Source organism: Manis javanica, chromosome 7 (assembly GCF_040802235.1).
Source record: "Manis javanica isolate MJ-LG chromosome 7, MJ_LKY, whole genome shotgun sequence".
Taxonomy (NCBI): domain Eukaryota; kingdom Metazoa; phylum Chordata; class Mammalia; order Pholidota; family Manidae; genus Manis; species Manis javanica.
The window spans coordinates 34043888-34071157 of record NC_133162.1 but is presented as its reverse complement, the minus strand read 5'-3'; the positions used below and the strand labels follow the sequence as shown (position 1 = coordinate 34071157).

The 27270-nt window shown below is 36.9% G+C and overlaps 1 protein-coding gene across 6 annotated transcripts in view; it reads left to right on the top strand.

Annotated features, from left to right (window-relative positions):
- Positions 1 to 27270, top strand: part of EXOC6 (exocyst complex component 6) — a 278392-nt gene that overhangs the window by 86657 nt on the left and 164465 nt on the right. For 4 of the 6 annotated variants that reach the window (XM_073240691.1, XM_037015771.2, XM_037015769.2 and 1 more), the window contains exon 5: positions 1824 to 1869. In XM_073240691.1, coding sequence (XP_073096792.1) covers positions 1824 to 1869 — 46 coding nt within the window. Of the gene's footprint in view, positions 1 to 1823; positions 1870 to 2738; positions 2856 to 27270 lie in introns of all 6 variants that reach the window. The other 2 variants (XM_073240690.1, XM_073240689.1) reach the window with 1 other exon arrangement.

The window sequence follows — 27270 nt, the reverse complement described above, 5'->3', positions numbered from 1 at the left end:
ATAAGTTTAGCTTACAAGTTCTGTGTATCAGCTTTTATTAACCAAAAAACTTGTTTCCTGTCTTATGAGAATAGCTTTTCTTGTTTTAGAATCTCTGAAATTCTACTTGGTGTATGATGGACCAGGGATATTTGTAACACATTAACTTTGAATAAGTAAAATGTCTGCTTATTATATTAGGTTTTAAGGATTAAGAAACCTGCTTTCTTACAGTAATGTTTAATACTTCTTTGCCACCATCAGATTCACTGAAATAGCCATGAAGACAGTCTGTAAGTTTGAATGCTTTGTCCCTGAATGGTAATTATCCTGAAAAAGTGGGTCTGGTAGAATGAGAAAAGCTGAATTTAGCTTATTCCTGCTGTGGGCTATTTGAAATACAGAAATAAAAGGAAGTAGAGGTTAGATTTTTGTTACTGCTACTATCTTTGCTTTCAAGATTGGACAAGAAATCTGAGTTTGTATAGACATTGTGTTCCTAATAGTCACCTGTCCTTCTGTCTAATTAATCCATGCATAAATAACTTTTTTGTGTCAGGCATTATGATAGATATTAGAAATATAAAGTTGAAAATGACCTAGTCCCAGCTTTGAAGGATCATACAGTCTAATGTGAATAAAAACAAGCAAGCCATCAGTTACTGTACAAATGCCTACCTCTTCTTTGGGTTAGGAGGAGCATGAGAGGATAAAATAAGTGTGAGAGAACAATCCATTTATTAGTTTTATTTGATTATTTTTGAAGAAAGCATTTTTTTTACATGGAAATAATACATGGTAGATACGAAATTTACATGAATCATTGAGATAAACAAGAGACTTCAAAGAAACTTTTTACTTGGAGAGGCAGTTTACGCTTTTTCCCAGGTTATGTGTCTATTCTAATGCTTTGGTTGGAAATGTGAGAAATAATTGCATTAGGACACAGTGGCTGTGATAGAGATAATACATAGGATCTACAAAGTTAGGGCTGGTTCACTATATACCCACCACTGAGGTTTTATGGTTCTCAGACAGGTAAGCAATATCTTTTATAAACTTGAAGACCCTGAAGGAGTAGTCATAAGACTAGAAAATACGGAAAAAAATGATGTCTATCTCTCTGGTCTAGGAAAATGTAAACTGGCTTGATGAGCCAATAATAATGTTCACATTCATTTTAGACTTTGAAACTCTAAGGATGATGGTAATTTACATAGTTCAACTAAAACTTTTGGTGGCAGTGTGTCATCTTCATGAAGCTTTTAACAATTTTATTGAATAATTGCATTTCTAAACCTTTGATAGTAATGATAAAATGAATAAAGATACCTTGTTTTGTTTATTTATGGTTTTATTATAATATACTCTCTGATGTAGGCTTTTGCAGTTTCTCTTGTGGGTTTGGAGTGAAATTTTGTTTAGTGAGTTACAACATGGTTGTGTTATATTATTTGATACATTAAATTAAAATCAATCAAACTCACTGTTGCTCAACTTTCTCAAATAACTGAAGATCAAACTTCCACTTCCACTGCAGAGAAGACGTAGTAGTAAGTTTCTAGGTATAATAATTGTTAGTAGGTTAATTTCTCAGTTTTAGGAGTCAGCATTTTCAAGTGTTCCAGAGTTCAGTAAGTGTATACAATATAATGTACAATATATATAGGAATTTAAATGTTTTTATTTGAAATATAAAATTTTATTTGAAAATGAAAGCTTAAATCAAAGTATAGAGAAAATTAGTAAATTTACAGTATGTTCTTTCCTGCTTTAAATATTTTTACCTCTGAAAAAAATTTTTTCATTTTCAAAACTAAAATAAGTTGTATTTTTTAATGCAGTGCTGGAAATGTACAGTAAGCTAAAAGAACAGATGAGTGCAAGAAGGTGAGTTGGTTTCTTTCCTAATTGTTTTTAATGAGAATCTTTTTTTCTTAATACCAAAAGCATAGAAAACTTATTGTAAATTATAGTGAATGAGATGAAGTTTTGCTTTCTACCTTTAATAAATCTGTTTTCATGTAATTTGCCATCAGGCTCATCTAATAAAGTAATTCTTAGCTATTTATTTGAAGATCCCTGTCCTTGTAAATGATACAGAAGATTGATAATATTCATGAAGGGAAAATAGTTAACAGGAATGAAAAAATACTGATTATCTGTTAACACTATACAGTCAAAGGCTAAGTATTGTGGGCCCACAAGGAAAAGCAGAGTGTAGGTAGTTGTATTTTGACAATCTGGCAAGCTAGTATAGTTCATTTCCTCTTTTATTACATGAATGAATATATGATAAATGAAAAATAATTTAGTTTATTGATTGCCATAGAAGCCTGAGGTGTAATAATGTTTAAAGTGTTTTATTTTATTTTATTATTATTCTTTTCTTTTTTCTTTTTCCTTTCTTTCTTTATTTTATTTTTTTATTTTTTATTAAGGTATAATTGATATACACTCTTATGAAGGTTTCACATGAAAAACAATGTGGTTACTACATTTACCCATATTATCAAGTCCCTGCCCATACCCCAATGCAGTCACTGTCCATCAGTGTAGTAAGATGCCACAGATCCACTGTGTGCCTTCTCTGTGCTACACTGTCTTCCCTGTGATCCCCCACACCATGTGTACTAAACATAATACCCCTCAATCCCCTTCTCCCTCCCTCCTGACCCCACCCTCCCTTACCCCTCCCCTTTGGTAACCATGAGTTCATTCTTAGAGTCTCTGAGTCTGCTGCCATTTTGTCCCTTCAGTTTTGCTCCATTGTTATACTCCACAAATGAGGGAAATCATTTGGCATTTGTCTTTCTCCACCTGGCATATTTCACTGAGGATGAGGTCCTCCAGCTCCATCCATGTTGTTGCAAATGGTAGGATTTGTTTCTTTCTTATGGCTGAATAGTATTCCATTGTGTATATGTACCACATCTTCTTTATCCATTCATCTACAGATGGACACTTAGGTTGCTTCCATATCTTGGCTATTGTAAAAAGTGCTGCAGTAAACATAGGGGTGCATATGCCTTTTTGAATCTGAGAAGTTGTATTCTTTGGGTAAATTACAAGGGGTGGGATTCCTGGGTCAAATGGTATTTCTATTTTTAGTTTTTTGAGGAACCTCCATATTGCTGTCCACAATGGTTGAACTAGCTTACATTCCCACCAGCAGTGTAGGAGGGTTCCCCTTTCTCTGGATCCTCGTCAACATTTGTTGTTCTTAGTCTTTTTGATGCTGGCCATCCTTACTGGTGTGAGGTGATAGGTGATATCTCATTGTGATTTTAATTTGCATTTCCCTGATGATTAGTGATGTGGAGCATCTTTTCATGTGCCTGTGGGCCATCTGAATTTCTTCTTTGGAGAAGTGTCTCTTCATATCCTCTGCCCATTTGTTATTCAGGTTATTTGCTTTTTGGGTGTTGAGGCATGTAAATTCTTTATATATTTTGGATATTAACCCCTTTTTGGATATGTCATTTACAAATATATTCTCCCATACTGTAGGATGCCTTTTTGTTCTGTTGATGGTGTCCTTTGCTGTACAGAAACTTTTTAGTTTGATCTAGTCCCATGAGTTCATTTTTGCTTTTGTTTCCCTTTCTTGAGGGGATGCATTCAGGAAGAAGTTGCTCATGCTTATATTCAGGAGATGTTCACCTATGTTGTCTTCTAAGAATTTTATAGTTTCATGAGTTACATTCAGGTCTTTGATCCATTTTGAGTTTACTTTTGTGTATGGGGTTAAACAATAATCCAGTTTCATTCTCTTACATCTAGCTGTCCAGTTTGGCAACACCAGCTGTTGAAGAGGCTGTCATTTCCCCACTGTATGTCCATGGCTCCTTTATCATATATTAATTGACCATATATGGTTGGGTCTATATCAGGGCTCTCTAGTGTGTTCCATTGGTCTATGGGTCTGTTCTTGTACCAGTACCAAATTGTCTTGATTACTGTGGCTTTGTAGTAGAGCTTGAAGTTGGGGAATGTAATTCCCCCTGCTTTATTCTTCCTTCTCGGGATTGCTTTGGCTATTCGAGGTCTTTTGTGGCTCCATATGAATTTTAGGATGATTTTCTCTAGTTCATTGAAGAATGCTGTTATTTTGATAGGAATTGCATTGAATCTGTAGGTTGCTTTAGGCAGGATGGCCATTTTGGCTATATTAATTCTTCCGATCCATGAGCAAGGGATGTGTTTCCATTTATTGGTATTTTCTTTAATTTCTCTCATGAGTGTCTTGTAGTTTTCAGAGAATAGGTCTTTCACTTCTTTGTTTAGGTTTATTCCTAGGTGTTTTTTTTTTATGCAACTGTGAATGGAATTGTTTTTCTGATTTCTCTTTCTGCTAGTTCATTGTTAGTGTATAGGAATGCCACAGACTTCTGTGTATTAATTTTGTATCCTGTAACTTTGCTGAATTCAGATATTAGATCTAGTAGTTTTGGAGTGGATTCTTTAGGGCTTTTTCTGTACAATATCATGTCATCTGTAAATAGGGACAGTTTAACTTCTTCCTTGCCAATCTGGATGCCTTTTATTTCTTTGTGTTGTCTGATTGCCATGGCTAGGACCTCCAGTAATATGTTGAACAGAAGTGGGGAAAGTGGGCATCCTTGTCTTGTTCCCGATCTTAAAGGAAAAGCTTTCAGCTTCTCGCTGTTAAGTATAATGTTGGCTGTAGGTTCGTCATATATGGCCTTTATTATGTTGAGGTACTTTCTATTGAGAGTTTTTATCATGAATGGATGTTGAATTTTGTCAAATGCTTTTCAGCATCTATGGACATGACCATGTGGTTTTTGTCCTTCTTTATGTTGATATGGTAGATGATGTTGATGGATTTTTGAATGTTGTACCATCTTGCATCCCTGGAATAAATCCTACTTGATCATGATGGATGATTTTTTTGATGTATTTTTGAATTCAGTTTGCTAATATTTTGTTCAGTAATTTTTCATCTATGTTCATCAGGGATAGTCATCTGTAATTTTCTTTTTTTGTGGGATCTTTGCCTGGTTTTGGTTTTAGAGTGATTCTGGCCTCAGAATGAGTTTGGAAGTATTCCTTCCTCTTCTATTTTTTGGAAAACTTTAAGGAGAATGGGTATTAGGTCTTCACTAAATGTTTCATAAAATTCAGCAGTGAAGCCATCTGGTACAGGCATTTGTTCTTAGGTAGTTTTTTGATTACCTGTTCGATTTTCTTGCTGGTAATTGGTCTGTTCAGATTTTCTGTTTCTTCCAGGGTCAGCCTTGGAAGGTTGTATTTTTCTAGAAAGTCATCCATTTCTTCTAGGTTATCCAGTTTGTTAGCATATAATTTTTCATAGTATTCTCTAATAATGCTTTTCTATTTCTGTGGTATCCATACTGATTTTTCCTTTCTCATTTCTGATTCTGTTTATGTGTATAGACTCTCTTTTATTCTTGGTAAGTCTGGCTACGGGTTTATCTATTTTGTTTATTTTCTCGAAGAACCAGCTCTTGCTTTCATTGATTCTTTCTATTGTTTTATTCTTCTCAATTTTTTTTATTTGTGCTCTAATCTTGATTATGTCCCTCCTTCTACTGACTTTGTGCCTCATTTGTTCTTCCTTTACTAGTTTCATTAATTGTTACTTTAGACTGCTTATATGGGATTGTTCTTCCTTCCTGAGGTTGGCCTGTAGTGCAGTATACTTTCCTCTTAGCTCAGCCTTGGCTGCATTCTGTGGAATTAATGGAATTAATACATAAATCAAGTAATATAGAAATCAAGTATGCAAATACGTATGACCTGATTGTTTCTCCTACGACTCCTGATGCATGATCAATAACAAAATGACTAAAAAGAAAACAGTTCCTACAACTCGTGACCACCCTCACATGGTTTTGGTGTCCTTGGGGAGCATCATGCCCTTGGGCTGGACTCAAGGTCAGATAATGATTGTGTGTTGATCATGTGTTGAACCCCCTACTCCAAGTTCTGTGGATGTTTGGGTTCGTTTGCTCAATAAAATTGAGAAGTGCCTTTTTGGCTTTACTTTTGCACTGTTACACCTTGAGTCCCCTGGCTGATCCTTTCAGGTCTTCTGTATCTCATCACGTCTCCTCCCTTATCTGTGGGTCAGAGGCAGGGAGGGACTGACAGCGTCCCACAGATTTTGCGATGTTGAATTATTGTTGTCATTTGTCTCCATATATTGCTTGATCTCTGTTTTTATTTGGTCATTGATCCATTGGTTATTTAGAAGCATGTAGTGAAACCTCCATGTGTTTGTGGAATTTTTCATTTTCTTTGCATAATTTATTTCTAGTTTCATACCTTTGTGATCTGAAAAACCATTTGGTACAATTTCAATGTATTTGAATTAACTGAGGCTCTTTTTGTGGCCTAGTATATGATCTATTCTTGAAAATGTGCCATGTGCACTTGAGAAGAATGTGTATTCTGCTGCTTTAGGGTGTAGAGTTCTGTAGATGTCTGTTAGGTGCATCTGTTCTAATGTGTTGTTAGGTGCCTCTGTGTCCTTACTTATTTTCTGTCTGGTTGATTTGTCCTTCAGAGTGAGTGGAGTGTTGAAGTCTCTTAGAATGGAGTTTTAAATTCAGTTATTTTTTAATTTCCCTTTTTAATTCAGTTAGTATTTGTTTCACATTTGGAGGTGGTCCTGTGTTGGGGGCATAGATATTTATAATGGTTATATCTTCTTGTTGAATTGAACCCTTGTCATTATGTAATGTCCTTCTTTGTCTCTTGTGACTTTCTTTGTTTTGAAGTCTATCTTGTCTGATACAAACTCCTGCTTTTTTCTCTCTATTAGTTGCATAAAATATATTTTTCTGTTCCTTCACTTTTAGTCTGTCTATGTCTTTGGGTTTAAAGTGAGTCTCTTGTAGGAAGCATATAGATAGGTCTTGTTTTTTTATGCATTCAGTGACTCTATATCTTTTGATTGGTGCATTCAGTCCATTTACATTTTGGGTGATTATTGATAGGTATGTACTTATTGCCATTGCAGACTTTATATTCGTGGTTACTAAAGGTTCAAGGTTAACTTCCTTACCATCCAAGAGTCTAACTTAACTCACTTAATATGCTATTACAAACACAATCTAAAGGTTATTTTCTATTTCTCCTTTTTCTTCCTCCTCCATTCTTTATATATTAGGTATCATATTCTGTACTCTTTTGTCTTTCCCTTGATTGACTTTGGGGATAGTTAATTTAATTTTGCATTTGCTTAGTAATTAGGTGTTCTAGTTTCTTTACTGTGGTTTTATTACCTCTGGTGACAGCTATTAAACCTTAGGAACACTTTCATCTATAGCAGTCCCTCCAAAATAGACTGTAGAGATGGTTTGTGGAGGTAAATTCTCTCAGCTTTGTTTATCTGGAAATCGTTTAATCTCTCCTTCAAATTTTATTGATAATCTTGCCAGATTAAGTAATCTTGGTTTGAGGCCCTTCTGCTTCATTGCATTAAATACATCATGTCACTCCCTTCTGGCCTGTAAGGTTTCTGCTGAGAAGTCTGATGTTAGCCTGATGGGCTTCCTTTTTATGTGATCTTATTTCTCTCTCTGGCTACTTTTAATAGTCTTTCTTTATACTTGATCTTTGCCATTTTAATTACTATATGTCTTGGTGTTGTCTTCCTTGGGTCCCTTGTGTTGGGAGATCTGTGGATCTCTATGGCCTGAGAGACTATCTCCTTCCCCAGATTGGGGAAGTTTTCAGCAATTACCTCCTCAAAGACACTTTCTATTCCTTTCTCTCTCTCTTCTTTTTCTGGTACCCCTATAATGCAAATATTGTTCCATTTGGATTGGCCACACAGTTTTCTCAATATTCTTTCATTCTTAAAGATCCTTTTTTTCTCTGTGTGCCTCAGCTTCTTTGTATTCCTCTTCTCTAGTTTCTATTTGATTTATCGTCTCCTCCACCATATCTAATCTGGTTTTAATACCCTCATTATGCTTTTGAATGATTGGATCTCTGACTGGAATTCATTTCTGAGTTCTTGAATATCTTTCTGTACCTCCATGAACATGTTAATGATTTTTATTTTGAACTCCCTTTCAGGAAGAGTCATGAGGTCCATGTCATCTTTCTCAGGAGTTATATTAATTTTACTCTGAACCAGGTTCCTTTAGCATTCCATATTTGTATATGGCGCCCTCTAGTGTCCAGAGGCTCTACTTTGTGGAGCTGCTCAGCCCCTGAAGCACTGTCAGGGGTGGCAAGGGAGTGGCATTGGTACCTGGGGGGAGGAAAGAGCTGTTTTCTGCTTCCCCGCTGCTATGCCTGTCTCCACTGCCTGAACCAGTGGGACGAGCACACAGGTATAAGCCTCTATTATTTGTGTTTGTAGTTCCTGTAGACAGATCTTCCCTCTTGCTGGCCTAACCCCAGGGTAAAGTTTGCCGGTTTGCGAGCCAGGTGGAGCTGGCCAGGAGAAAGGCACAGTAGGCTGCCTATCACGGAGGGGTCCTTGGAGCTGTGTAGCCAACCAGGGAACTGGAGTACCTGGAAATGGTGAAAGCTCCCAACCTGCTGGGTGTAGTGCACCCAGACAGTTTTGTCTACCTGTCCTTTCTCCTGAGCAGTAAGCTTTGTGCAATCCTTACCGCTTTAGCAGCCCTCTTGCTAAGGGCTTCCTTGTTAGGAAGTCTCTCAGACTGTCTGCCTTTCTTTTGTCCCAGAGCAGCTGGATATGGATCCCTGCTTTCCACAAGTGGCTGGAAACTCAGTCTCTCCAGGAATTCTGCCTGTCATCCCTTCATCATGAGAGTATCATGAAAGCACCATGAAATGTAGGTCTGTGCTCTCAGAGCAGATCTCTGGAGTTAGGTATTCAGCAAACCCAGGCCTCCACTCCCTCCCTGCTCCGTTTCTCTTCCTCCAGCCTTTGAGCTGGGGTGGGGGAAGGGTTTGTGTCCCACCCCAGGGCACAGCTTTGGTACCTTACTCTGTTCCATGAGGTCTGCTGTTTTCTCCAGGTGTATTTGGTTTGGCACAGGCCTCTTTCCTGTTGCTCTTTCAGGATTAGTTGTAGTAATTATATTTTTGTATTATATGTGGTTTTAGGAAGAAGCCTCTGTCTCACCTCTCATGCCACCATCTTTCACATGGGCTAAAGTGTTTTAAAGGTGAACAATATTAAAGTAACAGAAAAGTCAGAATAAATGAAACATTCATAATAGGGAAATAATGATTTCCTCTTAGTTTCAGAACTACTTAATTACTGCAATGCATTATATACCAACTATATACTAAGATTTGTGCATGTCCTGCTTTACAGTGCTAAACATGGAATTTTATTAGGTTTTATCAGTTTGTACTAACTAGTAGAGTGATTTTTTTCTATACTACGTGACCATAAACAATTCTGAAAGTCTTTTGTTTTATGTATATGTTATTAACATATTCTTTTTTTATATCAAAGTTGTACATCCTCATATTTTCAAGACAGAAATAATAGTTCTGTGTTTTTTGCTGAAAAACAAACAAACAAAAAACAGGCATTCCCTTTCCTACCTGCCACTCACCATTCCTACTCCATAGGGGCAAACATTTTTACCTCTTTTAGGGATTATTTTATTATTTACACTGATGTCTTTACATAACTGACTTTTATTATTACTTCACAATTTTCCGGTTTGGAGTATTATGTATTTTTTCAATAGCATAATCTAATTTTTATTTTCAAATTCCTCCAGTTATCCCCTAAATGTCTGATACGTTCTTTTCCTCCCTTAAACATCGGTTGGTATATATATTTCTATATATTTCTTTCTGTAGTCTTTTTTAAAAAATTTTTTTCTGCTATTATTAATGAACAACTACATGAGGAACATTATGGTTACTAGACTTCCCCTATTATCATGTCCCCACCACCTACCCCATTATAGTCACTGTCCATCTGCATAGTAAGGTGCTATAGAATCATTACTTGTCGTCTCTGTGTTATACTGCCTTCCCCTTATCCTCCCCCCAGCTACATTATGTGTGCTAACCGTAATACCCCTTTTCCCCCCCTTATCCCTCCCTTCCCACCCATCTTCCCCAGTCCCTTTCCATTTGGTAACTGTTAGTCCATTCTTGGGTTCTGTGAGTCTGCTGCTGTTTTGTTCCTTCAGTTTTTTCTTTATTTTTATACTACACAGATGAATGAAATCATTTGATACTTGTCTTTCTCCACAAAGCTTATTTCACTGAGCATAATACCCACTAGCTCCATCCATATTGTTTCAAATGGTAGGATTTGTTTTCTTCTTATGGCTGAATAATATTCTATTGTGTATATGTACCACATCTTTATTCATCCATCTATTGATGGAGACTTAGGTTGCTTCCATTTCTTGGCTAGTGTAAATAGTGCTGCGATAAACATAGGGGTGCATATGTCTTTTTCAAACAGGGCTGCTGCCATCTTAGGGTAAATTCCTAGGAGTGGAATTCCTGGGTCAAATGGTATTTCTATTTTTAGTTTTTTGAGGAACCTCCATACTGCTTTCCACAATGGTTGAACTAGCTTACATTCCCACCAGCAGTGTAGGAGGGTTCCCCTTTCTCCACATCCTTGCCGATATTTGTTGCTGTTTATGTTTTAGATGTTGGCCATCCTAACTGGTGTGAGTGATATCTCATTGTGGTTTTAGTTTGCTTTTCCCTGATGATTAGTGATGTGGAGCATCTTTTCATCTGTCTGTTGGTCATCTGCATTTCTTCTTTGGAGAACTGTCTGTTCAGCTTCTCTACTTATTTTTTAATAGGGTTATTTGCTTTTTGTTTGTTGATCTGTGTGATCTCCTTGTATATTTTGGATGTCAACCCCTTATCGGATATGTCATTTATGAATATATTCTTCCATACTGTAGGATGTCTTTTTGTTCTACTGATGGTATCCTTTGCTGTATAGAAGCTTTTTAGTTTGATATAGTTCCACTTGTTCATTTTTCCTTTTGTTTCCCTTGCTCGGGGAGATATATTCATAAAGAAGTCGCTCATGTTTATGTCCAAGAGATTTTTGCCTATGTTTTTTCCTAAGAGTTTTATGGTTTCATGACTTACATTCAGGTCGTTGATCCATTTTGAGTCTACTTTTTTGTGTGGGGTTAGACAATAATCCAGTTTCATTCTCTTACATCTAGCTCTCCAGTTTTGCTAACCCCAGCTGTTGTTGAAGAGACTGTCATTTCCCCATTGTATATCCATGGCTCCTTTATCGTGTATTAACTGACCATATATGCTTGGGTTTATATATGGGCTATCTAGTCTGTTCCATTGGTCTATGGGTCTCTTCTCATGCCAGTACCAAGTTGTCTTGATTGCTGTAATAGAGCTTGTAGTAGAGCTTGAAGTCAGGGAGCATAATTCCCCTCCCTCCCCCCACTTTATTCTTCCTTCTCAGGATTACTTTGGCTATTCAGGGTCTTTCGTGGTTCCATATGAAGTTTAGAACTGTTTGGTCTCATTCATTGAAGAATGCTGTTGGTATTTTGATAAGGATTGCATGAAATCTGTAGATTGCTTTAGGTAGGATGGCCATTTTAACAATATTAATTCTTCCTATCCATGAGTAAGGGATGTGTTTCCATTTATTGGTTTCTTCTTTAATTTTTCTCATAAGTGTCTTATAGTTTTCAGAGTATAAGTTTTCACTTCCTTGGTGTCTTATTATTTTTGATGCAACTGTGAATGGAATTGTTTTCCTGATTTCTCTTTCTGCTAGTTTATTCTTAGTGTATAAGAATGCAGCACATTTCTGTGGATTAATTTTGTATCCTGCAACTTTGCTGAATTCAGATATTAGATCTGGTAGTTTTGGAGTGGATTTTTTAGGGTTTTTTTCTGTACACTGTCATCTGCAAACAGGGACAGTTTGACTTCTTCCTTGCCAATCTGGATGCCTTTTATTTCTTTGTGTTGTCTGATTGCCATGACTAGGACCTCTAGAACTATGTTGAGTAAAAGTTGGGAGAGTGGGCATCTTGTCTTTTTCCCAATCTTAAAGGAAAAGCTTTCAGCTTCTCCCTGTTACTTATGATGTTGGCTGTGGTTTGTCATGTATGGCCTTTATTATGTTGAGGTACTTGCCCTCTATACCCATTTTGTTGAGAGTTTTTTTTCATGAATGGGTGTTGAATTTTGTCAAATGCTTTTTCAGCATCTGTGGAGATGATCATATGGTTTTGTCCTTTATGTTGATGCAGTGGATGATGTTGATTGATTTTTGAATGTCGTAACATCCTTGTATCCCTGGGATGAATCCTACTTGATCAAGATGGATGATCTTTTTGATGTATTTTTGAATTCGCTTTTCTAATATTTTGTTGAGTATTTTTGCATCTATGTTCATTGGGGATATTGGTCTGTAATTTTCTTTTTTGTGTTGTCTTTACCTGGTTTTGGTATTAGAGTGATGTTGGCCTTTTAGAATGAGTTTGGGAGTATCCCCTCCTCTTCTACTTTTTGGAAAACTTTCAGGAGGATGGGTATTAGGTCTTCACTAAATGTTTGATAAAATTCAACAGTGAAACCATCTGTTCCAGAGGTTTTGTTCTTAGGTACTTTTTTGATTACCAGTTCAATTTCTTTGCTGGTCATTGGTCTATTCAAATTTTGTGTTTCTTCCTGGGTCAGCCTTGATAGGTTGTATTTTTCTAGAAAGTTGTCCTTTTTTTCTAGGTTATCCAGTTTGTTTGTTTTTTTTAGATAATTATTTTTTATTGAAGGGTAGTTGACACACAGTATTACATTAGTTTCAGGTGTACAACACAGTGATTCAACATTTATATACATGATAATTCTAGGTACCAGCTTTCACCATACCAAGTTGTTACAATATTTTGACTATACTCCTTATGCTATACATATATCCCGGTTACTTATTCATTTTACAGTTGTAAGTGTGTATTTTTTTTTTTTTGTGAGGGAATCTCTCCTATTTATTGATCAAATGGTTGTTAACAACAATCAAATTCTGTATAGGGGACTCAGTGCTCAATGTATAATCATTAATCCACCCCAAGCCCAATTTTCATCAGTCTCTAATCTTCTGAAGCATAATGAACAAGTTCTTACATGGAGAACAAATTCTTACATAGTGAATAAGTTACATGGTGAACAGTACAAGGGCAGTCATCACAGAAACTTTCGGTTTTGATCATGCATTATGAACTATAAACAGTCAGTTCAAATATGAATATTCGTTCAATTTTTATACTTGATTTACATGTGGATACCACATTTCTCTCTTTATTATTATTATTTTTAATAAAATGCTGAAGTGATAGGTAGATGCAAGATAAAGGTAGAAAACATAGTTTAGTGTTGTAAGAGAGCAAATGTAGATGATCAGGTGTGTGCCTGTAGACTATGTGTCAATCCAAGCTAGACAAGGGCAATAAAACATCCATGGATGCAGCAGATTTCTCTCAGAACAGGGGGGGAGAGGTTCTAAGCCTCACCTTGGTTGATCCCCAATTTCTCACCTGATGGCCCCCCTGCGACTGTGCCTGTCTTAGGTTGTTCCTCCCTTGAGGAATCTTACCCGTCTCTGGTTAACCAGTCATCTTCCGGGGCCATACAGGAATATGTAAGGTTGGTAAGTGAGAGAGAAGCCTTATTGTTTGAAAAGGTTAGTTTTTTACTCCTTTGCAGATTTATGCCCTGTGGCTTCTATGCCCAGCATTTCTCTTGAGGTATCTTTACCACTTGGAAGAATTGTGATACACGGTAAATTCGATATGAGGCATGAATTCTATTTAGGGGTTGTAATTAGGAAGGAAGAAGAAAAGCTATAGAAGTAGCAGGCGGAAGAAAACATGGGAAGATTGATTATTTCTTTGACATATCTTCTTGTAGAGTAACTTCAGCATGTATAGGTTTTAAACTACTAATTAAATTGCGCACACACATTAACATAATAGGAGTACAGTTACATAACCAAAGCATACCTATAATTACCAGCCATCTCCAGTGAAACCAAGAAAACCAGTTAGGCACCTTAGGCATTTGTGAAAACTTATCTATGATATGGTGGATATTGTCCAACTGAACTTGAACAGTCTGAGAGAAATCAGACAAATTAAAACAACCCATTCCTGGGGACTGTTCACATCCCATATGTTCTTTTAACAGTAAATAGTCTGTAGTTGTAAGACTTTGGAGCGCTGCAATTTGTACTTCTCCTAATTCTTGGTTGAGTTCCAACAGTATAGATCCAGTCAAATTTGTTGTTTTACTGTATATACAGGCTAGCTTAGATATCTCCTTCTTCATTCCTATGGCAAGTCCAGGAACTGGTGGGATGAGTGCATCTACACCTGTAGCAAGCAGCGCGTGGATCTTTGTTGGGGTTTTTTGATGATCATCTTCTGGCATGAGTCTTCCAGAGAGTGCTGATGTTGGAAATTCTTTTTCATATCATATCTTAGTTCATTTTCGGGGTAGCCAAATTAGGCTTTGATCCTCTGTATAAACACAAACAAACCCTTTGCCTACAGTTTTATATGCTCTTTATACCATTGTGTAGAATTCATTGGAGATTACCACACAGGAACTGCTTTTTTTTTTTGTTATCATTAATCTACACTTACATTATGAATATTATGTTTACTAGACTCTCCCCTATACCAGGTCCCCCCTATAAACCCCTTTACAGTCACTGTCCATCAGCAAAGCCAAGTGTTATAGAATCACTACTTGTCTTCTCTGTATTGTACAGCCCTCCCCTTTCTCCACCCCCCATGCATGCTAATCTTAAAACCCCTCTTCTTCTTCCCCCCCCTTATCCCTCCCTGCCCACCCATCCTCCCCAGTTCCTTTCCCTTTGGTACCTGTTAGTCCATTTTTGGGTTCTGTAATTCCGCTGCTGTTTTGTTCCTTCAGTTTTTCCTTTGTTCTTATACTCCTCAGATGAGTGAAATCATTTGGTATTTCTCTTTCTCCGCTTGGCTTATTTCACTGAGCATAATACTCTCCAGCTCCATCCATGTTGCTGCAAATGGTTGGATTTTTCCACTTCTTATGGCTGAGTAGTATTCCATTGTGTATATGTACCACATCTTCTTTATCCATTCATCTACCGATGGACATTTAGGTTGCTTCCAATTCTTGGCTATTGTGAATAGTGCTGCGATAAACATAGGGGTGCATCTGTCTTTCTCAAACTTGATTGCTGCGTTCTTAGGGTAAATTCCTAGAGGTGGAATTCATGGGTCAAATGGTAAGTCTGTTTTGAGCATTTTAATGTACCTCCATAGTGCTTTCCACAATGGTTGAACTAATTTACTTTCCCACCAGCAGTGTAGGAGGGTTCCCCTTTCTCCACAGCCTTGCCAACATTTGTTGTTGTTTGTCTTTTGGATGGCAGCTATCCTTACTGGTGTGAGGTGATACCTCATTGTAGTTTTAATTTGCATTTTTCTGATAATTAGCGATGTGGAGCATCTTTTCATGTGTCTCTTGGCCATCTGTATTTCTTTTTTAGAGAACTGTCTGTTCAGTTCCTCTGCCCATTTTTTAATTGGGTTATTTGTTTTTTGTTTGTTGAAGCATGTGAGCTCTTTATGTATTCTGGACGTCAAGCCTTTATTGGATCTGTCATTTTCAAATATATTCTCCCATACTGTAGGGTTCCTTTTTGTTCTGTTGATGGTGTCTTTTGCTGTACAGAAGCTTTTCAGCTTAATATAGTTCCACTTGTTCATTTTTGCTGTTGTTTTCCTTGCCCAGGGAGATATGTTCAAGAAGAGGTCACTCATGTTTATGTCTAAGAGGTTTTTGCCTATGTTTTTTTCCAAGAGTTTAATGGTTTCATGACTTACATTCAGGTCTTTGATCCATTTTGAGTTTACTTTTGTATATGGGGTTAGGCAATGGTCCAGTTCCATTCTCTTACATGTAGCTGTCCAGTTTTGCCAGCACCATCTGTTGAAGAGACTGTCATTTCACCATTGTATGTCCATGGCTCCTTTATCAAATATTAATTGACCATATATGTCTGGGTTAATGTCTGGATTCTCTAGTCTGTTCCATTGGTCTGTGGCTCTGTTCTTGTGCCAGTACCAAATTGTCTTGACTACTATGGCTTTATAGTAGAGCTTGAAGTTGGGGAGTGAGATCCCCCCACTTTATTTTTCTTTCTCAGGATTGCTTTGGCTATTCGGAGTCTTTGGTGTTTCCATATGAATTTTTGAACTATTTGTTCCAGTTCATTGAAGAATGTTGCTGGTAATTTGATAGGGATTGCATCAAATCTGTATATTGCTTTGGGCAGGATGGCCATTTTGACGATATTAATTCTTCCTAGCCACAAGCATGGGATGAGTTTCCATCGTTAGTGTCCCCTTTAATTTCTCCTAAGAGTGACTTGTAGTTTTCAGAGTATAACTCTTTCACTTCTTTGGTTAGGTTTATTCCTAGGTATTTTATTTTTTTTGATGCAATTGTGAATGGAGTTGTTTCCCTGATTTCTCTTTCTGTTGGTTCATTGTTAGTGTATAGGAAAGCCACAGATTTCTGTGTGTTGATTTTGTATCCTGCTGTATTCTGATATCAGTTCTAGTAGTTTTGGAGTGGAGTCTTTAGGGTTTTTTACGTATAGTATCATGTCATCTGCAAATATTGACAGTTTAACTTCTTCTTTACCAATCTGGATTCCTTGTATTTCTTTGTTTTGTCTGATTGCCGTGGCTAGGACCTCCAGTACTATGTTAAATAACAGTGGGGAGAGTGAGCATCCCTGTCTAGTTCCTGATCTCAGAGGAAAAGCTTTCAGCTTCTCGCTGTTCAATATAATGTTGCCTGTGGGTTTATCATAGGTGGCCTTTATTATGTTGAGATACTTGCCCTCTGTTCCCATTTTGCTGAGATTTTTTATCATGAATGGATGTTGAACTTTGTCAAATGCTTTTTCAGCATCTATGGAGATGATCATGTGGTTTTTGTCTTTCTTTTTGTTGATGTGGTGGATGATGTTGATGGACTTTCGAATGTTGTACCATCCTTGCATCCCTGGGATGAATCCCACTTGGTCATGGTGTATGATCCTCTTGATGTATTTTTGAATTCAGTTTGCTAATATTTTGTTGAGTATTTTTGCATCTACGTTCATCAGGGATATTGGTCTGTAGTTTTCTTTTTTTGTAGGGTCTTTGTCTGGTTTTGGTATTCGGGTGATGTTAGCTTCATAGAATGAGTTTGGGAGTATCCCCTCCTCTTCTACTTTTTGGAAAACTTTCAGGAGGATGGATATTAGGTCTTCACTAAATGTTTGATAAAATTCAGCAGTGAAACCATCTGTTCCAGAGGTTTTGTTCTTAGGTACTTTTTTGAGTACCAATTCAATTTCTTTGCTGGTCATTGGTCTATTCAAAATTTGTGTTTCTTCCTGGGTCAGCCTTGATAGGTTGTATTTTTCTAGAAAGTTGTCCATTTTTTCTAGGTTATCCAGTTTTTTACCATATTATTTTTCATAGTATTCTCTCATAATTATTTGTATTTCTGTGGTGTGTGTAGTGTTTTCTCCTTTGTTATTTGTGATTGTGTCTATGTTTGTAGAATCTCTTTTTTTCTTAATTAGTCTTGGTAGGGTTTTATCTATTTTGTTTATTTCTCAAAGAACTACCTCCTGCTTTCATTGATTCTTTCTATCATTTTATTCTTCTCAATTTTATTTATTTCTCCTCTAATCTTTATTATGTCCCTTCTTGTACTGACTTTGGTCCTCATTTGTTCTTCCTTTTCTAGTTACATTAATTCTGAGTTTAGACTGTTCATTTGGGATTGTTGTTCCTTCCTAAGGTAGGCCTGTATTGCAATATATTTCCCTCTTAGCACATCCTTTGCTGCGTCCACAGATTTTGCGGTGTTGAATTATTGTTATCATTTGTCTCCATATATTGCTTGATCTCTGTTTTTATTTGTTCATTTATCCATTGATTATTAAGAGCACATTATTAAGCCTCCATGTGTTTGTGGGCTTTTTCATTTTCTTTGTGTAATTTGTTTCTAGTTTCATACCTTTGTGATCTGAGAAGGTGTTCGGTACCATGTCAATCTTCTTCAATTTCCTGAGGTTCTTTTTGTGGCCAAGTATATGATCTATTCTTGTAAATGTTCCATGTGCACTTGAGAAGAATGTGTATCCTGTTGCTTTTGGATGGAGTGTTCTGTAGATGTCCGTTAGGTCCATCTCTTCTAATATGTTGCTCTGTGCCTCTGTCTCTTTACTTATTTTTTGTCTGGTTGATCTGTCCTTAGGAGTGAGTAGTGTATTGAAGTCTCCTAAAATGAATGCATTGAATTTTGTTTCCCCTTTAATTCTGTTAGCATTTGTTTCACATATGTAGGTTATCCTGTGTTGGGTGCCTAGATATTTATAATAGTTATATCCTCTTGTTGGACTGACCCCTTTATCATTATGTAATGGCCTTGTCTCTTGTTACTTTCTTTGTTTTGAAGTCTATTTTGTCTGAGACAAGTTCTCTAACTCCTGCTCTTTTCTCCCTATTAGGTTCATGAAATACCTATTTCCTTCCCTTTACTTTCAGTCTGTGTATGTCTTTCAGTTTGAAGTGAGTCTCTTGTAGGCATTATATAGATGGGTCTTGTTTTTTTTTATCCATTCAGTGGCTCTATGTCTTTTGATTGGTGCATTCAGACCATTTACATTTAGGTTGATTATTGATAGATATGTATTTATTGCCATTGCAGGCTTTAGATTCATAGTTGTCAAAGGTTCAAGGGTAATTCCCTTACTGTCTAATAGTCTAATTTAATGCACTTCGTATGCTACTACAAACACAACCTAAAGATTCTTTTTTTTCCCTCCTTTTTCTTCCTCCTCCATTCTTTGTATGTTATTAATCATATTTTGTACTCTTTGTCTATCCCTTGGGTGACATCTATTTAGCCTTAGGAATGCTTCCATCTATAGGAGTCCTCCACTGTAGAGGTATTTTGTGGGAGGTAAATTTTCAGCTTTTGCTTATCTGAAAATTGTTTAATCCTTCCTTCAAATTTAAATGAATACCTCGCCAGATAGAGTATTCTTGGTTCATTGCATTAAATATATCATGCTACTCCCTTCTGGCCTGTATGGTTTCTGTTGTGAGGTCTGATGTTAGCCTTATGGGTTTTCCTTTGTATGTGGTCTTTTTCTCTGTCTGACTGCTTTTAATAGTCTATCTTTATCCTTGATCTTTGCCATTTTAGTTATTATATGTCTTGGTGTTGTCTTCCTTGGGTCCCTTGTGTTGGGATATCTGTGGACCTCCATGGATTGAGAGACTATCTCCTTCCCCAGATTGGGGAAGTTTTCAGCAATTCCCTCCTCAATGATACTTTCTATCCCTTTTTCTCTCTCTTCTTCTTCTGGAACCCCTATAAGGCGAATATTTTTCCATTTGGATTGGTCATAGTGTTCTCTCAATATTCTTTCATTCTTAGAGATTCTTTATTCTCTCTGTGCCTCAGCTTCTTTGTATTCCTCTTCTCTTATTTTGATTCCATTTACCATCTCTTCTACTACATGTAATCTGCTTTTAAATCCCTCCATTTTATATTTCTTTTCAGATATGGAATTTCTTAATGATTGAATCTGCATCTTAAATTCGTTCCTGAGTTCTTGAATATTTTTCTGTAGTTCCATAAGCATGTTTATGATTTTTATTTTCAGCTCTCTTTCAGGAAGATTGGTAAGTTAAGTTTCATTTGGCCCTTTTTCTGGGGTTTGTGAGATTTTGGTCTGAACCAAGCCCCTTTGATGTTTCATATTTCTATGTGGTGCCGTCTAGTGCCAGAAGCTTGAGTCTGTGGAGGTGCTCAGCCCCTAGAGTGAGGTTGGGGGTCACAGGGGAGTGGTGCTGCTGCCTGGAGGGAGGAAAGTGCTGTTTCCTGATTCCTGTATGCTGTGCCTGTCTCCAGTGTCATAGCCAGTGGGCCAGGCACACAGATGTAAGACTCTGTGCTTTGCATCTCTTGCTGTTGTAGGCGGGGCCTCCCTCTGACTTGCCTGATGCCAGCACAGTGACTGCCGGTTTAGAAGCCAGTGCCATCAGGCCAGGAGGAAGGCTTTGCAAGCTCTTTGTCACAGTGGGGGGTGGGGGGGTGCCTCAGAGCTGAGTAGGCAGCCAATGGGATGGGGTGCCTGAAGATCCTCAATGTTCCCAACCTGCTGTGCAGAGTGACCCAGACAACCTCTCTCTTCTCCTGTGCAGCACGCTCTGTGCCAACCCTGCCCCTTCAGCAGCCTTCTCACTGATAGGAAGCCCCTCAGAGTGCCTGCCTTTCCCTTGTCCCAAGTGGCCAAGTGTAGGTCCCCGTCCTCCACGAATGGCCGGAATCTGTCTCTCAAGCAGTCCACATGTCCGAGCTCCCCATCCTCCAGAGCACCACACAAGGTAGGTTTCTGCTCGCAAAGCAGATCTCCAGGGCCGGGTATTCTGCAATCCCAGGCCGCCACCCCCTCCCCAGCTCCATTTCTCTAATGCCAGTGAGCTGAGGTTGGGGATGGGCTTGGATTCCACCAGATCAAGGCTTTTGTACACTACCCTGTTTTGTGAGGTCCGCTCTGTTCGTGAGGTCTGTATGTGGTCTGGTGCAGCCTTCTTTCCTGTTGCTGTTTTAGGATTAACTATATTTTCGCACTATCGGTGGTTTTGGGAGGAGTTCTCTGTCTCACCTCTCACACTGCCATCTTGAATCCTCTGGTATCGGTTGGTATATATTTTTTTGTCCCTTGTCTAGGACAGTATTCCCTTCTTACTTTGTATTTCATGAAAGAGTCTTGGGCAGTTGTCTTGTAGACCAGGGCATCAATGAATCCTCTTGTTCTCAGACTAAGTCTATTGCCCTCACCCTTGGGTGGTCTCCCCCTATTCACAGATAGTGTGTTTTAGTCTCTTTAGCATTTTATCAGCATGGGGAAAGACAGTTGCTTAGGTCCCTGGAGTTGGAGAGAGAATCTGGGGTGTGCTTCTTAAACAGATTTTCAAATTCCTTATTTAGTTCTCCTTTCATTCCCACTTCTATAAGTAGTGGGCTTCCTATCAATTCTGAAATTTTTGGAGATTCTATAGGCTAAATTAGGTTATTCTTTGTTTCTCAACTATTGACTTTAATTGAATTTTTAAAAAACAAATGCACCTTTATAACTCCTAAGATCAAGATGCTAACCATTATTAATTACCACCACAAAAGCTTTCTTCCTACTTCCTCCCAGTCATTACCAACCAAAACAAGATATAGAATACTCCATCATGCCAAGAAAGTTCCCTCATGCCCCTTTGCTATTGATTCCTCTGGCCTCCTTAGAGATAATCACTTTTGGATTTCTATCACCATAGATCAGTTTTATGAGGTCTTGGAATTGATATAAATGAAATCATTAAATATATAGTTTTTCTTGTTTAATATCTTTTATTCCAAATCATTTTTTAGGATTCATGTATGTTGTTACATATGCAAGTTGTTTCTTTCATTGTTGAGTAGTATTCAGTTCTGAGAATTTGTTTTTTACCTTCTGGTGGGTATTTGGGTTCCCGTCAGTTCAGAGGCATAATGAATAAGGCTGCCATGAAATTAGTGTACAAGTCTTTTTATAGGCAGATGTTTATATATCCCTTTTAGAAATACATAGGAGTAGAATTGCTGGGTGATTGTGTAGATAGATATAGGCTACATTTTATAAGAAACCATTAAATAGTTTTATAAAATAAGTGTACCATTTAACACTTGCACCAGCAATGTATGAGAATTTTAGTTACTTACACTTCTGAACAGTAGTTTTATCGGATACCGAATTCTAGGTTGTCAGGGGTACCTTCCCACCAGCACTTTAAATATTATGTGTTCTTACCTGTTCTGTATTGTTTCTGTTGAGAAGATCAGCTATCATTCTTAACAATGTTACAGGATTTGTAGTAGGTCTTTGATTCTCTGGCTATTTAAAAATATTTACTCTCTCTTTTGTTTTTTTTAAGTTTGACTATGTTATGCTTAGGTATGGTTTTTTTGTAGTTATATTGCTTTGGGGTATTTAGTTTATTGGATCTGTGATATTTTTTCTTCAGTTTTGAAAATTTGGAGGCTATTACCTCTTTTCTTCTGCACCATTATTTTTCTTTCTCTTTTCTTTCTGGAACTGTAATTACATGTATTTTAGATCATTTAATGTTGTCTTAAAATTTCTGGGAACTCATTTTTTTGTGTGTGCTTCATGTTGGATTATATTTTGGACCTATCTTCAAATTTACTGAGCCTGTTTCTGCTGATCTCAGATACTACTACTCCCTTTTCTCATTCTTTGAGTGTGAGTTTGTGTGTGTTTCAGTTTACATAATTTCTGTTTTGCTGTATTTGTATTCATGGATCATTTCTTCCTCTGTTTCCAGTTTGCTTGTTAGCCCATTGAATGCATTCCTCATTCTGAAATTTAATTTTTTTATTTGTATCATTTTCTTCTGATTCTTTGTTATAATTTTTTCTCCACTAAATATAATTTTTGTTTTCTCCCCATCTCTTCATGCATGTTAAGTACCTTTTCTATTAATTTATAACATTTATAATGACTTTTTCAAAGTTGTTATCTGTTAATTTCAAGATCTAGACCATCTTATATAGGCTTCCATTGACTTTTTTCTTTCATTTATGGGTCACATTTTTCTGCTTATTCATGTATCTTGGGCTTTTTCCTTATATGCAGAACATTGTATTTAAAAAGATAGTAGAGATTGAAGTAACCACTTAACATGATGGAACAAACTCCAGTGAAAAGTGTCTAAGGGAAGGCAAATGAAGAAAGAGCAGTAGCATAATTTGTACCTTGTGGTCCAGAGAACCATTAGAGAGTACTCATATATTTTCCACTTAGGGATGACACAAGTGTTTTTGAGGTGTTTCATATTTATAAAAGCAGATAACTTTATAAAGGTTTAACGTAGGGGTAAATTTGCTGTAGTCTTACTTATAAAAAAATTAAAAATTAGGCCATCATTATATTATAACAGACTTACAAGTAAGATATTAATCTGTTTTTAAATAATTAAAGCTAATTTCCATGTATGTTTTTAAAAAGGTTATGAACATACAAAACTGGAAGGGTTATAAACTGGATATAATTGTGGCCAAATGTTGATAACCTAATTACTACATGGTAGAATCAAGATGGTGCTTTCTATTTTCCCTTCACAGTTTTTGTGTTTTTCTGATGTTTATATTCCAAAAGAGAAATGGTGATTATGCAAATTTTGCTTGCATTTAAAAGTAGGTAAAGCTTAGGAGATTTGTAGATAAATTTTAGAAAGGATCCAAGATCTGGCCTCTGGATTCTGCTCTCTGCCTCTGACAGGAGCTGTCTGTGTTTCTTAGCTTGGGCTTCCCAGAACCAAAGCCCAAGAAATATAAAGGAAAAAAAGAAAAAAAAGGAAATATAACTATATTTCACTACTTCTTTAGGAAGTAAAGTCCTAGGGAAGCTGAGAAGCAAAATTTAGGGAAAGGAAAATTATATAAGGATCTTGGGAAAGCAAATATAAGGTTATTGAGTTAAACAATACTCAATATTGGCCAATATCGAAGAACTTTTTGGAGTTAATATAAATTATTGTAAATCAGGGCATTTCATCCAAGAGGAAGAAAGGAGAATTTATCTTCTGGCTTCCTTTTCTTATTAGTTAAGGATTCAGTTCAGTGGCGTTAACAGCTCACATTTCTGGGTTGGGCATGTGGGTACTGGGAAGATCTTGTGATATCTCATGCTTCAGTGACACAGGGAAGCCTAGAATGGGAATGAGAGATGAATAGCATGAAGGAAGGCACAGTTGTTTCATGAAGTCAGTTGATTATGTCTATGGTATGTTGCAAAATCTCCTGGTAATACTTTTCATTAAGAATCTATCACTTATGATTTCAAGTACATTATAGACATTACCGTGAGTGTTAGGAAAGCCTACTTGCCACAGAGAGAATACTTTTGGAGTATCCTAATTCAAATAAAATGAGGAAATAGGTGGGGATCAAATAAGGCACTTTGACTATTGACTGATCTATTTTATCTACAATGTTACATTACTCAGAAAAGATAATATTCATTATTTTATGTTATCTAAATCTCTAATATCTTGGATACTATGAAAATCATTGTAATGATACCTCTTCCACCCACTGCCATCACTCCGATCTGTTAATTTCAGACTAAATGTATATTTCATATGTTTATATTATAATAATTCTGATGGTTCTGAATAATCAAGATAAATTCAGGTGTCTAATTTATAAATTAGTGATAAGATTTTTTTTTAAAGCTAAGAAGAACATCTCCCGAAATGCCTCCTGCCTGTTTATTTTTTGTAGCTTTTTTTCTTTTTGAGAGGTTATATCTCACATTTATTGATCAAATGGTTGTTAACAACAATAAAATTCTGTATAGGGGACTCAATGCACAGTCATTAATCAACCCCAAGCCTAATTCTCAACAGTCTCCAATCTTCTGAAGCATAATGAACAAGTTCTTACATGGTGAACAAGTTCTTATATAGTGAATAAGTTCTTACATGGTGAACAGTGCAAGGGCAGTCATATCACAGAAACTTTCAGTTTTGATCACGCATCATGAACTATAAACAATTAAGTCAGATATGATTATTTGTTTGATTTTTATACTTGATTTATATGTGAATCCCACATTTCTCCCTTATTATTATTATTATCATTATTATTATTATTATTATTATTATTATTATTTACTAAAATGCTGAAGTGGTAGGTAGATGCAAGATAAAGGTAGAAAATATAATTTAGTGCTGTAAGAGGGCAAATGTAGATGATCAGGTCTGTGCCTAAGGACTAAGTATTAATCCAAGCTAGACAAGGGCAACAAAACATCCATGGATGCAGAAGATTTCTCTCAAAACAGGGGGGGTGAGGTTCTAAGCCTCACCTCTGTTGATCCTCAATTTCTCACCTGATGGCTCCCCTGCGACTGTGCCTGTCTTAGGTTGTTCCTCCCTTGAGGAATCTTACCCATCTCTGCCTATCCAGTCATCTTCTGGGGCCATACAGGAAAATGTAAAGTTGGTAAGAGAGAGAGAAGCAATATTCTTTGAAAAGGTTAGCTTTTTACTCCTTTGCAGATTTATGCCCTGTGGCTTCTATGCCCAGCATTTCTCTTGAGGTATCTTTACCACTTGGAAGAATTATGATACTTGGTAATTTTCAATATGACGCACGAATTCTACTAAAGGGTTGTAATTAGGAAGGAAGAAGAAAAGCTATAGAAGTAGCAGATGTAAGAAAACATGGGAAGATTGATTATTTCTTTGACATATCTTCTTGTAGAGTAACACAAGCATGTATAGGTTTTAACAAACTACTAATTAAGTTGCATACACACATTAACAGAATAGGAATACAGATACATAATAAAAGCAGACCTACAATTACGAGCCATATCCAGTGAAACCAAGAAAACCAGTTAGGTACCCTAGGCATTTGTGAAAACTTATCAGTGATATGATGGATATTGTCTAATTGAATTTGAACAGTTTGAGAAAAATCAGACAAATTAAAACAACACATTCCTGGGAACTGTTCACATCCCATATGCTCTTTTAACAGTAGATAGTTTATAGTCACAGAATTTTGGAGCACTGCAACTTGCACTTCTCCTAATTCTTGGTTGAGTTCTGACAGTACAGATCCAGTCAAATTTGTTGTTTTACTGTATGCACAGGCCAGCTTAGATATCTCATTTTTCATTCCAATGGCAAGTCCAGGAACTGGTGGGATGAATGCAGCTACAACTGCAATAGCACCAGGATCTGTGTTGAAGTTTTTTGATGATCTTCCTCTGGAATGACTCTTCCAGAGGATGTTGATGTTGGAAGTTCTTCTTCATATCGTATCTTAATTCATTTTCTGGGTAGCCAAATTAGGCTTTGATCCTCTGTATAAACACAAACAAACCCTTTGCCCACACTTTGATATGACCTTTATACCATTGTGAAGAACCTATTGGAGATCACCACACAGGAGCTGCTTTTTTTTTTTGAGAAAGGAATATTATCAGAAAAATGTACTTCCATAGCTGATCATTCTGACACCCTTTAAAAGATCAAAATTAAGGATATGTAAAGTACGCATTAATCGTTGATTTGCAGTTCATTTTATCCTATCAGGGAGTAATCCCCCTTTTCTTTTTCCTTTTTTTTTTTGTTATTAATCTACATTTACATGAAGAATATTATGTTTACTAGGCTCTCCCCTACAACAAGTTCCCCCCACAAATCCCATTACAGTCACTGTCCATCAGCATAGCAAAATGTTGTAGAATCACTACTTGTCTTCTCTGTGTTTCACAGCCCTCCCCTTTATCCCAGCCCCCACATTATGCATGCTAATCATAATACCCCCTTTCTTCTCCCCCCCCTTATCCCTCCATACCCACCCATCCTCCCCAGTCCCTTTCCTTTTGGTAACTGTTAGTCCATTCGTGGGTTCTGTGATTCTGCTGCTGTTTTGTTCCTTCAGTTTTTCCTTTGTTCTTATACTCCACAGATGAGTGAAATCATTTGGTATTTGTCTTTCTCCACTTGGCTTATTTCACTGAGCATAATACCCTCTAGCTCCATCCATGTTGTTGCAAATGGTAGGATTTGTTTTCTTCTTATGGCTGAATAATATTCCATTGTGTATATGTACCACTTCTTCTTTATCCACTCATCTAATGATGGACACTTAGGTTGCTTCCAATTCTTGGCAGTTGTAAATAGTGCTGCGATAAACATAGGGGTGCATCTGTCTTTTTCAAACTGGAGTGCTGCATTCTTAGGGTAAATTCCTAGGAGTTGAATTCCTGAGTCAAATGGTAAGTCTATTTTGAGCATTTTGAGGAACCTGTGTACTGCTTTCCACAGTGGTTGAACTAATTTACATTCCCACCAGCAGTGTAGGAGGGTTCCCCTTTGTCCACAACCTCGCCAACATTTGTTGTTGTTTGTCTTTTGGATGGTAGCCATCCTTACTGGTGTGAGGTGATATCTCATTGTGGTTTTAATTTGCATTTCTCTGGTGACTAGACATGTGGAGCATCTTTTCATGTGTCTGTTGGCCATCTGAATTCCTTTTTAGAGAACTGTCTGTTCAGTTCCTCTGCCCATTTTTTAATTGGGTTATTTGTTTTTTGTTTGTTGAGGCGTGTGAGCTCTTTATGTATTCTGGACCTCAAGCCTTTATCGGATCTGTCATTTTCAAATATATTCTCCCATACTGTAGGGTACCTTTTTGTTCTAT